The 15,980-nt window shown below is 39.3% G+C and overlaps 1 protein-coding gene across 2 annotated transcripts in view; it reads right to left on the reverse strand.

Moving 5' to 3' along the window:
- The window catches only part of PTPRQ (protein tyrosine phosphatase receptor type Q), a 109,197-nt gene that overhangs the window by 33,871 nt on the left and 59,346 nt on the right, over positions 1 to 15,980 (reverse strand). For both annotated transcript variants that reach the window (XM_083463067.1, XM_083463066.1), the window contains exons 44-49: positions 14,523 to 14,849; positions 8,801 to 8,922; positions 5,421 to 5,607; positions 4,433 to 4,677; positions 3,937 to 4,003; positions 1,476 to 1,631 (exon numbers count right to left, since the gene is read on the reverse strand). In XM_083463067.1, the coding sequence (XP_083319193.1) occupies positions 1,476 to 1,631; positions 3,937 to 4,003; positions 4,433 to 4,677; positions 5,421 to 5,607; positions 8,801 to 8,922; positions 14,523 to 14,849 (1,104 nt within the window). The remainder of the gene's footprint in view (positions 1 to 1,475; positions 1,632 to 3,936; positions 4,004 to 4,432; positions 4,678 to 5,420; positions 5,608 to 8,800; positions 8,923 to 14,522; positions 14,850 to 15,980) is intronic.

Here is a 15,980-nt window from a genome sequence, read left to right on the forward strand (position 1 = left end):
CTACAGAAGACCAACACGGCTACCTACCTGTAACTATAATAAAATTAGATAGTCAAATAATTCTGCGAACGTATTCTATGGAATAGAAAAAGATACAGAACTGTGTAACTGCACTTATCTTCCTATGGTAGAAAGTACAACTTCTGTCTATAAAATCTGTAGGATAGGGTGAATGAATACAATTCATTTTAAAATGTAAAGTACAAAGTAATGTTGAAACATGGCTTCAACAATGTAAAGAAACTGACAGAATTCTATCAAGTTCTATCCTGGGCAGCAATGGAGAGGCCCAGAACCCATGAAGACTAGGAAGATTGCTCTTTCTCCTGGCACTCCCTGTCCCTGGGCCCTGGCTCCCTCCTCTCATTCCTGTATTCAGAGCTCCTGCTTAAAGAATAGGAAGGGGAGATATAAGGAGCAAGTAATCACATAGGAAATCAGATGGCACCATGATCTGCTGACTTGAGGCATCTTTCTTTCCTTTACATTGAAAGGGCCTCATCAGCAGTGTCCTCCAGCCTACGAAGCTCCCTCTCTAGGGATGCATAATTGGCCTCATAAGCACCAGCCTTCAAAAAAAGCCCCAGAAGGCCAATTTTTCCCAGTTGGCTTTTAGTTAGGATGATTTTAAGGTGCCTGCTGTTTTAGAATAGGGGTTTCAGTCCATTAGTTTAAAATTGTTTGATTGTTTTACGCTGGGCTATAAACTGTTTTAATTTGTTAAAATAAAAAAATTCCTTCCAGTAGCACCTTAAAGACCAACTAAGTTAGTTCTTGGTATGAGCTTTTGTGTGCATGCACACTTCTTCAGATACACCTAGTGTGCATGCACCCTTCACTGGCTGTGCATCATTAACAGCTTGAGTGCTTTTGCCTGGCTGGCATGTGTCCTTGAACTGTGATATTGCCTCTTGCTTGCCTAGATGGAGGATAGAGAGAGATGCACAAAGTTAACATTCACTGCTTTGCTGACTTCTATCCTGCTCTCAGGCATGTAGCTTCTGGTTGACTGCCCAGAGGCAAATGTGGCCCTCAGTTCTATATAGTGGGCTAGAAATCTTGTAATTTTGTGTGTGTGTGTGTGTGTACACACACACACACACACACACACACACACACACACACACACACTTTCCAGATTTTGGCACATAAATAGTCCATAAAACATAGATTAACATAGATTAACGTTTGTCCAGTGCCCAGAAAGCACAGGTCGGAGTGGTTTTTCTTTCCTTGTCCCGCTGCTTTCCCCCAGAATGCACTAAATCAGAGCAAATGTTAATTTGGAGAAAAACCAATTGATGGTTGCTCTGATTAAGCAGTAAAGATCAGGTTTCACTGGGAGACAGAGGTGGGATAAATCCAAATCTGGATGAGCCCTAAACCTGCACATTCAAATAAAGCAAAAGGACATAACCAAGTAGAAAAAAATGAACATCCCTATCTTTACATATAAGGGGAAAATATTTCTATACCTCCAGCTTCTGCAACAAGAATTTGTATTTTCTTGATGGGCCCATGGTCATCATTATAATAGCAAACCGGCATACGAATAGTAATTGTTGTAGCAGTGACAAGCATTCCACTGGTATCATAAACAGGCACTGGCTTCTTACTAGGCCTTGGTGGTTCTGTTTTGAGACAAATATATGTTGTGATGCTGTTCTGTTCAACAGTCTTTTTATATCTACTACTGAGTCAAGTAGTTTTCTACTTAATTAAAATCCCCCTGATGAGGGCTTCCAGATGGGAGCTGAATATTGCAAAGAAGTCATTAAGATATTGCAAACAGGTTGTTAGCAACATTTATTTTTAACTTACTGGGTTTCCTCCAGAATGGGTAAATCTGGATTAAATGGGGGACGATGACACATGCTGGCATTTTAATACTAATAACATTGTGTGAACCATGCAAAAAACTCATGCATGAGGAGTACTGATCCCATTACAAACACCCAATATTGTTTGAATAGTGCAGTTATATAAACCCATGAACCATGGCAGGAGACCATTCAGCACTTCACCACAGCAGCCACCAGAATTGCTATTCAAATGGTTCACTCCTTTCATTCCATTTTTTTAGGATGGCAAGGTAAGGGCAATTGCCCCTTGCAGGATTCAAAAAGCGGTTGGAGCTATAGGATGATTATGCTATAAAATCAGAGGTGGACAATTTCCCCCCCCCCATTAATGGCCACATCAGTTGAAGACAATCTCTTGGGGGCCACAGGGCAGCTTGGTGTAGGCTGGGGAGGTGGTATTAAGCATGGCCAGAGATATCCCACACTCTATGGAATCTCAAGAGATAAAAAAAATTGGTGTGTCTTATATACATTTCTGAAGGCCTGGGCCACTCCCACTCCCAACATGATTGGCTGCCTAAACTTCCAAGCTGCGAATCATGACACTGAGTTTAAGAGCCAATGGCAGAGGCCCAAATCCTGAAATGTTCTGTGATTGGATATCGTGTATCGAATCAGAACACAGGGGCTCAGAATCCTTAGTCTAGACTTAAGCTCAGGCAAAATCAGACCACAGAATACATAATAGTGTGGAGTATTGATATGAGAGAGAGCGCGTGAGAGAGAGAGAGAGAGAGAGAGAGAGAGAGAGAGAGAGAGAGTGAGAGAGAGAGAGCGCATATGGGGCTGCAGTAGTGACCGGTGGGGCTGAACATGTGGGGCTCTCCTGTCTTCTGAAAGCAGTACTGCTGCTTACCTCAAATATTTCAGGTCAAATACTTATGGTTTATTTGGACAAAAAATGTGGTACTTTTTTTTAGCTTTGGTACTTAAATACAAATAAACATATTAAATCCTCCTAGAGCAAACTGAAAAAACCAAATTGCAAATTGCAAATTGCCCCATTCGAAATCAAAATTTCCCAGAAAACTCACAGCACAATGTTATAGCTAGAAAAGATTAAAATAATGTACATTCCTATACCATTATAATTACTTGGACATGCATCTTGCTGGTTTCAATGGGACATAATTCTTAGTAAAGCTGCTTATGATTGCAGTCTTAATGTAAATGATAAATATGTTTGTCAGGGAACTGCCATCAGAAGGACAGGAGGTGGAAGGACTCACAGAGGTTGGGAGAGACTCAGCAGCTGAAGAGGGAACCAGCAGGGGGAGAGGAGGGTCTCTGAGGGAAAGTGAGCAGGAGGGATGGCTCAGAGACACTTCCAGCGAAAACAGTGGGGAGGTTTCAGGACCTCCTGTAGGGACACCCACTCCTCGCCGGAAACTGTCACGCCGAGAGTCCAGAAGACGCGTTTCCGTTAAGGAGCTTTTATGTTGGAAGAGATTCCGTAAGCAACCACTGTCGGAATCTGCCAGCGACTGACGGAGCCATGCTTAAGGGGCTCCGTTACAGACAGAGGTTTGCGGACTTAACCAAACTCTGAGGGATTTGGATTTTACGCACAAGCAGCTCATCATCCCATCACAATGTTGATTTAGCACCATTGCTTCTTTTCCAGAACCTAATATTAATGTACCTTGGCTACATCACAGGTACTGCTCAAAATTAGTGCAAATAATTAATATAACTCAAGTTAGCATGAGGATGGGAATAGGAAACAGTTGATAACACCACCTAGTACTGTGGCTCCCAACATGCCCCACAAGGGGGCAATTTGATTTTTAAGGGGGGCAATTTGAGAATGAGTTATTAACAGTTAATGGCCTTTTAGGCTTCCTCCATGGGAATAGGAGTTAACTTTTTGAATAAGAATTATATGCTACAGGGGGAAGGCATCAGGATTTTAGAGATACTTAGGTGGGGCATGGCAAAAAAGAAAAAAAGGTTGGGAACCACTGACCTAGGATGTGCACAAGAGAATGGTTTTGTTTTTAAAAAAACAAGCTGACTTCACATTTCTTTTGAATTATCTTTATTTTAAAACTATGAAATCATTACATGAACCTACCTTTAATGTCTGTTGTGATTTTAAGTTGGATCTTTGGCCCTGCACCAGCACCATTGATTGCATAAACCTAAATATAAATGTTTAAATTATATATATTTCCCTATATCTCAGTCTGTTTACCTTAATCATAATAGACCTACATTAACTTGGACTTATTTCATGCATGTACACACACGGGGTGGGGTGTGGAGAAGTATTTAAATTCTACTTGAGTAAAGTAAGACTTTGACACTTCACTGAAATCAGTGGGGCTTACTTCTATGGGTACAAGTCAAGATTGGCCCTATATTATTTTGCTGACTACTATGCATTAATTGCATGTAGTGTGATAGATAGATACACACACACACACACACACACACATACATAATAAACATAATAATTGGAAATCAAGTCATACATTAATTGATAGCTTTTAAACCACTCCACAGTAAAGTGCTCTGGCTTAGCTTTATTACTGATTGTGTTAAAGAAAGAGACACAAAGTTCAACTTACACTGATATTATATGTATGTCCCCCTTTTAGTCCCTCTATCAAAGCAGTGACTGACTTGTTTGTCCTGTCAATAACACTTAAATTATAGATCTGGAAGACAGTTGGGTCATCTTCTTTGTATACCATTGCCTGGTATACTTGAATATTTCCACTGTGTTCAGATGGTGATATAAACGTCACTTGAAATTTTGTTACTTCATCAGGTATCTTCTGAAAAGTTATGTTGTTTAGTGGGTCTCTGGGCACTGAAAGAATGTTGAACGATTTATTTTTTAAATTACAATTATATTTATTTATTTGCTATACTTAGATTTCAGCCATGTTTGGATCTCAGTTTACCTGTACATCTAAACTCACATTTGATTTTGGACACTTTGGTCTTGCAATTGCTCTTTTTAGATTTCAGTTAAAAACAAACCACAAGCCTCAGGAGTCTTTGCAAAAAATGCAAATATTAGTATGCATCCAGCTTCTAAAACATTGCAGAGGAAAAGATTTAAGCTGCATTCAGATGTGGGGTTTATTGCATTAGTTTTACTGATTATAATGGCAGCTTCTGCCCTGATTTCAAATGTTCCTTGTATACCTTTGGTTTTTTTACGGCAGAGTGGCATTCACAAATCTGAGACCAGTAAAGAACTTCAAGCATCCTTTTCAACTTCAGTGCCCATTAAAGACTATGTGCAGAAACCCAACTCATCATTCCTTTCCCCTGAAATTGCATCCCAAGTGCCTCGCTTACCACTGCTTATGGCTGTCACTTTTATGAGCAGTGGCTATATGCCTTTAGCAAGGGCACAACAGGAAGAAATTAAGAAGTGAAGCTGTTTCATAGTAGTGATGGCTGTTCTAGAGTTACGATGGCCGAAAGGAATGGTGGTATTTCCTGATATCATAAACTTCATTTACAACATAGAAAAATTAATTGCTTCACATTTTCTTTTTCCAAAGAGATACTAAAAGCAACAACAAAGCGGAAACAGCTCACCTGCTTCAAAAGTGGAAACAATGACTGCAGGGCTAGATTTGCCTTCAATATGTGCAGCATGGATATCTCCAGTAAAAGCAGTGACCACTACAGAATACCTTGTAAATGCCCTTAAACCTGAAACATCAAGGTTTTTGTCCTCATCATTTGTTTTGACGAATGAAGCTTTATAGTCATCAGTATCTACCTATACAAAGCAAAAACAAACCAAAATTAGGGCAATTTTTAACAGAACTGAAATATACTCGGAGTCGAGAGTGGATTTCATGCTCTTTATTCAGCTCATAGTGGTGAGGAATGGAAGTTCCCCCAGAATGTCTGCTTTATATACATTATTTACACAATGCCCCCCACGTGATTGGCTAATCCCGGATTCACCTGTAGGCCAATCAGGTTGCGGATTCACTTCCACCTGGAGCTGGATTGGGTGGCTCCTGTGGACCAATCAGACTGCTGCATTCTGAATCCTATTGTTCTAGGACCAATCAGACTGCTGCCTTTTGGGTCCTATTCAACTCAGTACATAACAAGAACTGTATAGCAATACATAGCAATATATCGGTATGGGCAATATATCATGAAATGGAAAGCCGGGTTACCATCTACCAGCTGTTTCTCACTTAAAACTGCAATGAATATATAGCTAGCCTGCATTTGTGGTGTTCTGAACTGGAGAGTCTTGCTTTTCCTTACTCGGTAATCTGTAAGAACACCCTCATGCTGCCCTTTGACGTGGGGTGTATGAAAAGGAACTCTACCAAGATTCATAGAGTGCCACCAGTAACTGCAGGTGTTGTTGAAAGAGGAAAACTAGATTGTATGCAGAAAATTCAGAAAGCTGTTGTTGTCACTGATTGTTCCTGAACTGCATAGGATAAACCACCATGTGACCCTACCTTGTGCTTCTGGTGTCAAAACAACAGCACCAGAAGACACAAGCAAATCCCAAGAACTAAGCAGCAGTAGAAAATAGCTCAGCCAACAAATGAGTAAATATAATCTGATATAAAATCCTTTCTTTCTGACTATCCTTCCTCATGCACCAATTTTGTTTATCTGTGATGCAACAGAAAATAAAACGTATGAATCTCTACACTTGCAGTCCCCAGTGGGTCAAGTGTGCAGTAGATGCAGCTGCCAACACATTAAGGTAGGTCAAACATATATTTTCTTTGACAGATGTGCCTTAGTATCCCCACTGAGAGTTAACCTTAACTAAAGATTCTGATCTACTAAACAGACACTCATTTCCTGGGATGACCATCAAGAAACAGTACTGAACTCTTTTGACCCCTCCCAAGTGGCGCTTTTATTCGCAATGGCCTGGTTAAAAACCATAGTTTATTGGCTCAGTGAGAATGAGCAGTATGCTCATGGTGCAGGCTGCTCAAGCCAGAGTTGTAGCATGGGCAGGACTGGGGGCGGGGAGGCATCACCCTGGGCACAATTTTTTTCGGAGACGCACCCTGTCAGGATGTCATGAGCTGTTGCGTACATCTCATGCCACCCTCCAGCTGCAGGGAGGGTGAGAAGGACGCAACAGGCATGTTCCCTGCCAGCCCTGCACCACTTACAAGTCTCACAAAGTGCCGCTGGTCCCACAGGACACCGTGAATGTGGCCTTCAAACAGCCAGGCTCACCATTCCATGGCTGGGCAGGCAGCACAGGGCAGCCCCACTTTGCTCAAGTGGATGGGGGTCGTTCTGGCAGTGCTCCCACCCCGGCAGCTAGCAAGAAATATTTCTCTGCTGGCTCAAGCTTTCCGGTGCCATTCCTTCCTTGCTGCACTGTGAATGAAACAAGCCAAAGTCTAGCTTGGATCATCCAAACCCAGACTTGTGGTTTGTTTTTTTCCAGAAGAAAAAACATGGAGCCCGGGCTTGCACAACACAAAAAAATCGGATTCCTGTTTCATTCACAGTGCTGCATTGGCAGCAGGAGTAGTAGAAAAGAATTGAGTGTACACAACAAGCAACGGCTGTAAACTGGTAGCTCATTTCCCCTGGAGCAGATTAAGGCTGTTGCATTTTCATCCATCCCTTCCACTGGAGAAATAAATACTGATTTGAACAAGTACATTCAGGTTAAGAAAATATTGCTGGGGGAGGGGGGCAGTGTAGGGAACAGAGAGTTGATAAATTCCAAAAGAATGATAAATAATAATAATAATAATAATAATAATAATAATAAGGCATTGCTTTCTGTTCACCAGAACTAAATAAGGTTCTGCACAATGCAGATAAAATTGGCTGGATCAGGTTATTTAGGAATAATTTACTTGCAAGCTCAAAAAAAGGCTAAAACAACTGTAACTTCCGTATATCAACATAGTAAAAATTATTTTAAAATATACAGAATAGGGAAGATTTGGCTTTTGTTTTAAAAACAGTCTTAACGTTTTTACATCTACAATGAAAGTCTCACTAACTAACTAAAATGTTAACATAGGAATTTTGCTAAATACAGCTTGTTTTTGGACCCTGAAGCAGTAACTCTGTTTCCCTAAAGAGTAACAAAATTTTATTCCAGGATTTTCACTACAGACAGATGGATAATTTTATTGAAGCAGCGGTGGACCTGTCTATATAGACTTCACACCTGTAGCTACTGATCACATAGAAGACAGTGCTTAACAAGAAACCATTCTTTAAAAATAAAGCTATATACTCAGTGCTTTTTTTCCTGAGGTTTTCTCAAGGGTACGCAGTACCGGCACCTTTTTTGCTAGAAGAAAAGCACTGGTTAAAAGTGTGGCACTTACCGTTAACAACTTCATGGTGAATACCGGCACTTTTTTTCTAGCACCCCATATATCCCTCCACAATGGTACCTTGGTTCTCAAACTTAATTCATTCCACGAGTCCGTTCGACTCCCGAAAACCATTAAAAAACCAAGGCGTGGCTTCCAATTGGCTGCAGCAGCTTCCTGCACTCAATAAGAAGCTGTGGAAGTCGCATCAGATATTCAGCTTCAGAAAAATGTTTGCAAACTGGAACACTCACTTCCGGGTTTGTGGCGTTCAAGAGCCAATTTGTTTGGGAGCCAAGCCATTCGAGTATCAAGGTACCACTGTACTGGTGTATATGACTTGCTTTTTCTGCATTGTCCTATCTGTGACTTCACATCTTCTCCTGTCATAGATGATCACTAGCTTAGATTGCTGGGACTTCTGTCTAACTGTACCACCTTGTAAAGTTTCCCTCACCACAAGTTTACCTCATAATGTTTCCCTCAGCATTCAGGAGAAGAGCTTTCAAGATAAGAATTGTTGTTTCTAGATAAGCCCTCTGCTTCAGGATCTTTCTTTAGAAAATAAGCACTAAATTTATGTAAGGTATCAGGTTGTACCATTAATAGAGAGAAAAAGCAGTGGCTTACTGAGGTAATGTCGATGAGGTAAAATGTTGGTCCCGTAATGATGACAGGCTCACTCCAGCTAATATTAATACTGTAAGGAGATGTAACTACCACAGTTACATTTTCAGGAGGAGCATCTGGAACTGGAGAAAAAGTAGAAAACATATCAGGAAATACAGTTAGCTCTCAAAAATATTTCATTCGGTACAATTTTAGTAAGAACAATAAATGGCATTCACACTTTTTTTTTGGCCCTGTCACAGCATTATGCCCCTGTCATAGAAGAAGTCTCCAGTGTTGCATATATTGATTTTAATTGCAGCCAAATTAGAAATCTAGGAACTGTACGTGTGATAACTGTATCACCCAAAATCTAGCAATATAGTTTTGCGGCAGTCAACAAAGGCCCAGTAAAATTGGGCTCTAATCAACATTTTAACAAAATATTATAAAATACATTATGTTTTATGGCAGTCACATTACTTGTGTGGTATCCAACTAAGTCATACTCACAGTAGTCCCACTGGAAACAATGGGGGTGGCTGTTGATTTCAATGAGTCTACTCTGAGTGTAATTAACATTCGCTATCACGTGTAAAGGGAACACATGCCGTATATAAATATGGACATTCATATTTAAAATAATAAACTGCTTTAATTTAGGAATAGCCAACTTAGTACCCTCCAGATGTTGGGAACTACAATCCTCCTCAACCCCAGCCAGACTGGTTAATGGTCAAGGATGGTGGGAGTTGAAGTCTACAACATCTGAAGGTCACCATGTTGGCCACCTCTGATGAATTTCCTCTGATGAAAAAATGAATTTCCTGCCAATACAGCAATGCTTCCTTTATTGAAAATGCAGGGATATTTACATAGTAGTATTGACTGCCTCTCTGTAAAAAATCCACACCATGAGGCAAGTTTAACATAAATGGTGATAAGGATGGTAAAACAAGTGGTGTAATAGCATCTGGTAGGTAACTTGTGGGGCAATAGTATATTGTTGTCCTTGGTAGGTCAACCAAATTTACATCATTCTCCACAGGTAGCAAAAGTTCCATTATTTCTCTCCTAGTGATCAGTGCTTCATATTATTGAGAGTAGAACAATGATCAGTCAGCCTATTTACAACATTAATTGGGAAGGTGAAGAATAACGTAGAAAAAGTTTGTTTCTTTAAGAGTTAGCTACTAAAAATCAATTAATTCTTTAAGATAGAATGATGGCAACAAATGACTTGACCACTTTATAAAGTAGTGTAATGTGTAAAAATGTTCATTTAAAGATACTTATTCCTATGTTATCATGGCGGAAAAATGCTATATTTTAGACTTTTAAAAATTAATTCCTTTCTGTAAGCAGCATAGGCTTTGTTAGAAGCAAGCTCCGTTGATATTTCTTTCCTTATCTTATTTCTTTGCACAGAACAACAGAAATCTGAAATACAATATTGCATGTCCATAGCCTCTCCTAATGGCCTCTACTAATGTCTGTTAGGATAGTCTCGATACTGTCCATGCCTTTGAAGTTCCATTGATATTAATGAGATTAGGGGTTGTTCATGGGACCTTTTGGGCCAGCCCATGCAATCTTACTGGCCGAGCTGGCTTTGTGTAAGCAGACTGGCCATGCTCTAAGCTCAACCTGAACCAGTTTCGGGGAACCTGATTGCAACTGTAGCTTTTGGTGAATTGTAGTTAAGAATAAAAGCTGACTGGAGTGGAGTTTGTCCAGTGGCAGTAAGCTTGTGGCAGTCAGTGTGTATATGGCCAGCTCTGACTGTGGCAGCATATCTGGAAATCAACACAGGCTAAGTGAAAACCACAGCTGCCACAGACTCAAAAGGATGCACATCTAGACACTTCCATATAAATGCATTTAGGATCAGGATGTGAACGGATTTAAAACTCTTCATCTAAAGTGCCAAGACATCCCTTCACTGACTTTCATCATAGCTGAAGAATGTTCAAATACACTAAATTTCTGATATCTATATATATAGATATATATATATAAATATATATAACTAAAACATGACTAGAAATTGGAAATCTGTTAGCTTCAGTCTAGCAGCCTTACAACAAACACATTATACAAACAATTTTTGTGCCAATGGTAGCTGTCACATACTGATTTAAGATTGTTTGTGAAATGAGTCTAGTCGGTAATGGGGCAAGATATCACCATACCCTTTCTCTTATAAATCACAGCAATTTACTCAGTAGGAATGACCTAGTCTTATTCACTCGTTCCCCTATAATCCAATCACTTCCTCTCATGAGCACTTTTCTCCTGGTTTTCACAATAATGCATTTTCTGTAACTAATAACCATCATTTCCTGATTATCATGCTTCTATGCTTGCACAGGAATGTGGGTCTTATGGAGGTCAGGGTCATTTTTTCCCATCCATCTGTGTCCTGATGGTGAGGCAGAAGTTAAGTTTGTTAGCTGGAAGGTACGTCTGGATAGCTTATCATTTTACAGAGCCACTCATCAAAAAGCAAAACTGATCCTCTGATGCTCAAATGCATCCTCTGACTCCAGCACTTTAGTAGGGCTTATGTTGGCACAGGATCTTTTTAAAAAAGAAACCAAGGCTATGAGTTATCATGTGCCTTTAAACGTAAATATATGCCTGAATTTTTACAACACTAACATTTTACATAAAATAAGATTATTTGAACAAATATTTTAAAATAAATATTAGATTAGATTGTAGTATTTTTCAAAGGCAAAATGTTGAAATGGAAAGGTATCTTCTATTCTATTATTACAAGATCTGTGATGAATTAGAGACAATTCAGGATTATTCCCTATGCCCTTCAATTCAGCATTTATCTGGTGATTTTAATAAGGCATGTAAAGGCAGTGAGGGATGCGGGTGGCACTGTGGGTTAAATCACAGAGCCTAGGACTTGCCAATCAGAAGGTTGGCAGTTCGAATCCCGGCAGCAGGGTGAGCTCCCGTTGCTCGGTCCCTGCTCCTGCCAACCTAGCAGTTTGAAAGCACGTCAAAGTGCAAGTAGATAAATAGGTACCGCTCCAGCAGGAAGGTAAACGCCATTTCCGTGCACTGCTCTGGTTCGCCAGAAGCGGCTTAGTCACGCTGGCCACATGACCCGGAAGCTGTACACTGGCTCCCTCGGCCAATAAAGCGAGATGAGCGCCGCAACCCCAGAGTCAGCCACGACTGGACCTAATGGTCAGGGGTCCTTTACCTTTACTAAAGGCAGTGAAAGTGGAGGAAAGCAATTTCTCATAATATAACTTCAGTGGAAATTTATTGGTCATACCAATGTCCTTGTTCTGGGCAATTTTGATGAGCAAAGTTGTTATACGAACTCCTAGACCTTGCAAAGCATCCTAGGGGCAATATAGGTAGAAGAAAGTGACCAAACATATGACTGCAGCTGAGGAGGTCTGGCTTATGCACCTCTGCTGTAGTCCTGGTTTGTTTTATTTTTGCATCCTATCTACAATTATTCTTGTTAGCCTTTGCATCCTCAGGAAGAATAAGGAAAGAATGATGAACAGACTCAATTGACTGCAATCTTTAAATTTGCTTATCAGTAAGCTCAACAATGTGTATCTAGAAACAGGGCAACGGCATCCTGAATTGCTCAAATGAAACTTTAAAGATGGAGAAACAATAACCTTTGTACAGGGATGATGAAGGCAGAATGAGTGTATGGAAGGGAGTAATGATTGCACCCTACCCAAACCTCTACATCCCACTTTCTGAACAGCATCCACATATGTATAAACTGTAGCTACAAAGCCTTTATCTACCCAGTCTATAATCTGTCCCATGCAGAAAGCCTCAAGAGTTTAAAGCTATGAATTTATGTATAGCTCAAGCACTGTGCAGAGCTAGCTGGACATATGGAGATCATGGGCAAAACCAGCTGGAGCAATCCTGAGACTCTCATCCTATGTTCATTCTGTTTACATTGTCATCTGCACTGGACCAATGGTTCTCTCAATGTATTGGAAGAAACTATATAAGCAGATTTAGGTTCAAGCTGGGTTGAATGTTATTTTAAGAATCAAAGCAAGACACAGCCACTGTTCCTAGGGTTACTAACTTGGAATGGCGGTAGAGTTCATGTGCCCTTAGCATTATGTGAAAAGCAGGCAAAGCTCACTGACTAGGTAACAGAGAAAGCTTTGCTATACATAAACCGACTTCAAAGCAACCAGTGCCTAAAGAGGACAGAGCTACAATCTTTAATAGCTATTAAAAAGAGGGAATTTCAGTATGGTCAGGTTTTCTCACAAGTCTACGACAAGCTGCAGCTGTCAAAAATTCTCCTTTTCTGAACCAAAGTTATGGTTTAATATCATGGTAACGGCAAAGTTTGATTCTTTAGAAAACAGATCCCATTGCAAAGTGGACTTGTATAATTTATCAGCAATGCAATAACACTGCCATCAAACTATTTTATGAGACAGAAAGACAGTTCCTAAGAGGACAATCTATAAAACAGAAGGCTGAGTACTCTATCTAACTATGGGAGCAAAACTAGCATTGGTGACTATTTAATAGGGAGTATCATTATCCTTACCTCTGTGTAAACATGTATTGAATCTTTCCAAAATTGCTAATGTTTTTAAAATGTAAGAAAATCAATTTTAACTTTACCATGCAATTGTCACAGACATAGCATGCATGAGCTGAACCCTGCACTTTCTACTTTGTAATTGCACCATGGCCATAATCCTGAATATCCAACTGATTTAGCCTATTGAATGATAGAACCACCCAAAAGCCTTTTAAAATTCACTCTATCCAAAAAGCAATTTCAACGTTTGGTATGAGCTTTTAAAAGGGAGATACTGTTAGTGCTTGTGAAATTTTAAAGCTTAGTGTACAAAACCCCCAAATTAAACAAGTGCTAAAATAGTAGATTATTGGAGCAAATAGTGACTTGATTGTTTTGGATTTTTCTAGCTAACATTTCCTTGAAAAACTCCTAAGAGAGGATTGCTGAGCACAAACACACAAAAAACACCTTGCCATTTCCTATGGGGGGGGGGGGGAATGTGAAATATGTTTTCTCTCTTATTTTAAACAATTTATACAGTCTGGAAATATCTAGATTCAGCAGCTGCTTTGGATAATGACCACAACAAGCAGCTGTTAAGATCTACAAGTGAGACTTTTTTCTCAGAATTGCTGACTACGAATACATTCTCCTATATATTTCTTCAGAGAATTGGGAATGGTAAGGTTAATTAAAAAAATTAAATCTTCCCATTACACCAAGCTTGTATGTAATAAATGTTCACTAATATCAACTGTACAATATGTTTATGCTTTGACTATGGACTCCATGATTTTGCTCATGTTTTTAGGTGGAAAATGAAGTAGTCATGGAAAACAGAAAAAATTGGTAACTTCAATGCAATATGATTGCTGTCAGACCCTCTTCCTCTTTCATGACTATTGTATACAGTATACTGTATGCTTAATTCCTGACATATGCAGCACTTATGAATTCCTGAGGATGTAACTGGATATAATTGAATAATACAAGTTCTTACAGGCAATGGATTTTTAACAATGCTTATATACTTGATTGCATTTTACATTTGAATATCCAGAGAGAGACATCGGGGTACCATTGATAAATTCAAGGTAGCTGTATCATCAACTGTGCATGGTTTGAATTATTCCAGACCTTTATAGATTTGATGTCCATGTAAAACTAAGAGGTATGATAGTCATTCTTACTTACAGCCAGGAAGAGTTTGTGTAGAAATCCATGGTGAAGAGGTGCCAAAACCAGCATTCGTACTAGCAGAAACTCTAAATCTATACCATCTAAATTTTTTCAGGTCATAGACTGTTTCCTCTGACAAAGTGCCAACAGTATATGAATATTGCTCCTGCTCATATTCAATACATTCAGCAGCTTCCCAGTTGTTGCAATGGATAGATCGTAACTGCGCAGTAATCTTGTAGTTTTGAAAGTAGCCAAAGATAGTAACTGGCATTCTCCATCTCAAGGTCACACTTGTTGATTGTATGCTTGAAAACGAAATATCTCTGGGAGCGCTGGGAGCTAAAAATAATTTTTGAAATGTTATGTACCACACGTTACAGTAAGCAATCAATAGCCTGTGCTTATTGTTGAATACAGGGTTATGCTAAACACAACTGCAGTTAAAGATGATTTAATTGTTTCTCCCTATAAATTGGTAATGATTTGTGTGTTTTGAGAATGATATACATTGGCACACATAAGGGATATTTCACCTTAAAATCTTTCTGAAAACATTCAATACCGTTAAGACAAACTAGAGCTAAGTTGTTGTTTTTTCCATTCTTTAAAGGGTCCTTGACATTTCTAGAGGTCATTGGAGATTTATGGTCTTAGTTACATTTGTGTTACAAAAGAATACTTGATGAATAGATGTTGGGACCTTTAGGTGGACTGATGAAAAATGTTTGTCCATACCAGATGATTCATGAATGTGAACTTTGCTGGCATAAGAATATTTAGTAAAGCGGTCATCACCAAATCACAATGGCTGAGTCATGTTTATAAATTTTGAGTAAGCTGCAGGATTACACTGGGAAGCATTCAAACTAGGAACATCTGTACATTTTAAAAAAGTTGCTTCTTTGGGTTGGGGTTGATAAGTGTGGAAGAACAAGTATCTGCTTCCTTGAACAAAAGATATTTCAATCCTGTTCGTATCTGTAACCTTGGAGCATAATTGTTTTGAAGTTGTCTAATCTGTTGCATATAACACTTTATCAAAGATGTTACATCACTGAAGGTCAGTATTAGGCCATTTCAGTTGTCTGGTGCATCTATCTCAAGTAGTTACAGACACATTTTGTATAAACTGTATGTGCTATTTATATAGAGAAAAGCTAATTTTGGAATACAATTCACATGCAAGTTAATTTAAGTCCAAGAACCTCTGTGGACTTCAAAGAACACAAATGGCCAGCCATAGCAGGAACTTTGCCACACTTTGGGCATCTACAACAAGAGCCTCCATAATTACAGAGTCAGATGTCCAGGGAACCATCAAATTGAACCCCACAGCAGCAACATATATTGCAGTTCAGAACTGAACTGTTGCTAGGAAATAAGACCCACTGAATACAATGGCACTTATTCTGTAAAAGCCCTAATAGCAAACATCTAGGGAATTCATAAAACAGTATGTAAGTACAGATG

This window comes from Podarcis liolepis (genome assembly GCF_965112155.1).
Source record: "Podarcis liolepis genome assembly, chromosome: 10".
NCBI classification, from domain to species: domain Eukaryota; kingdom Metazoa; phylum Chordata; class Lepidosauria; order Squamata; family Lacertidae; genus Podarcis; species Podarcis liolepis.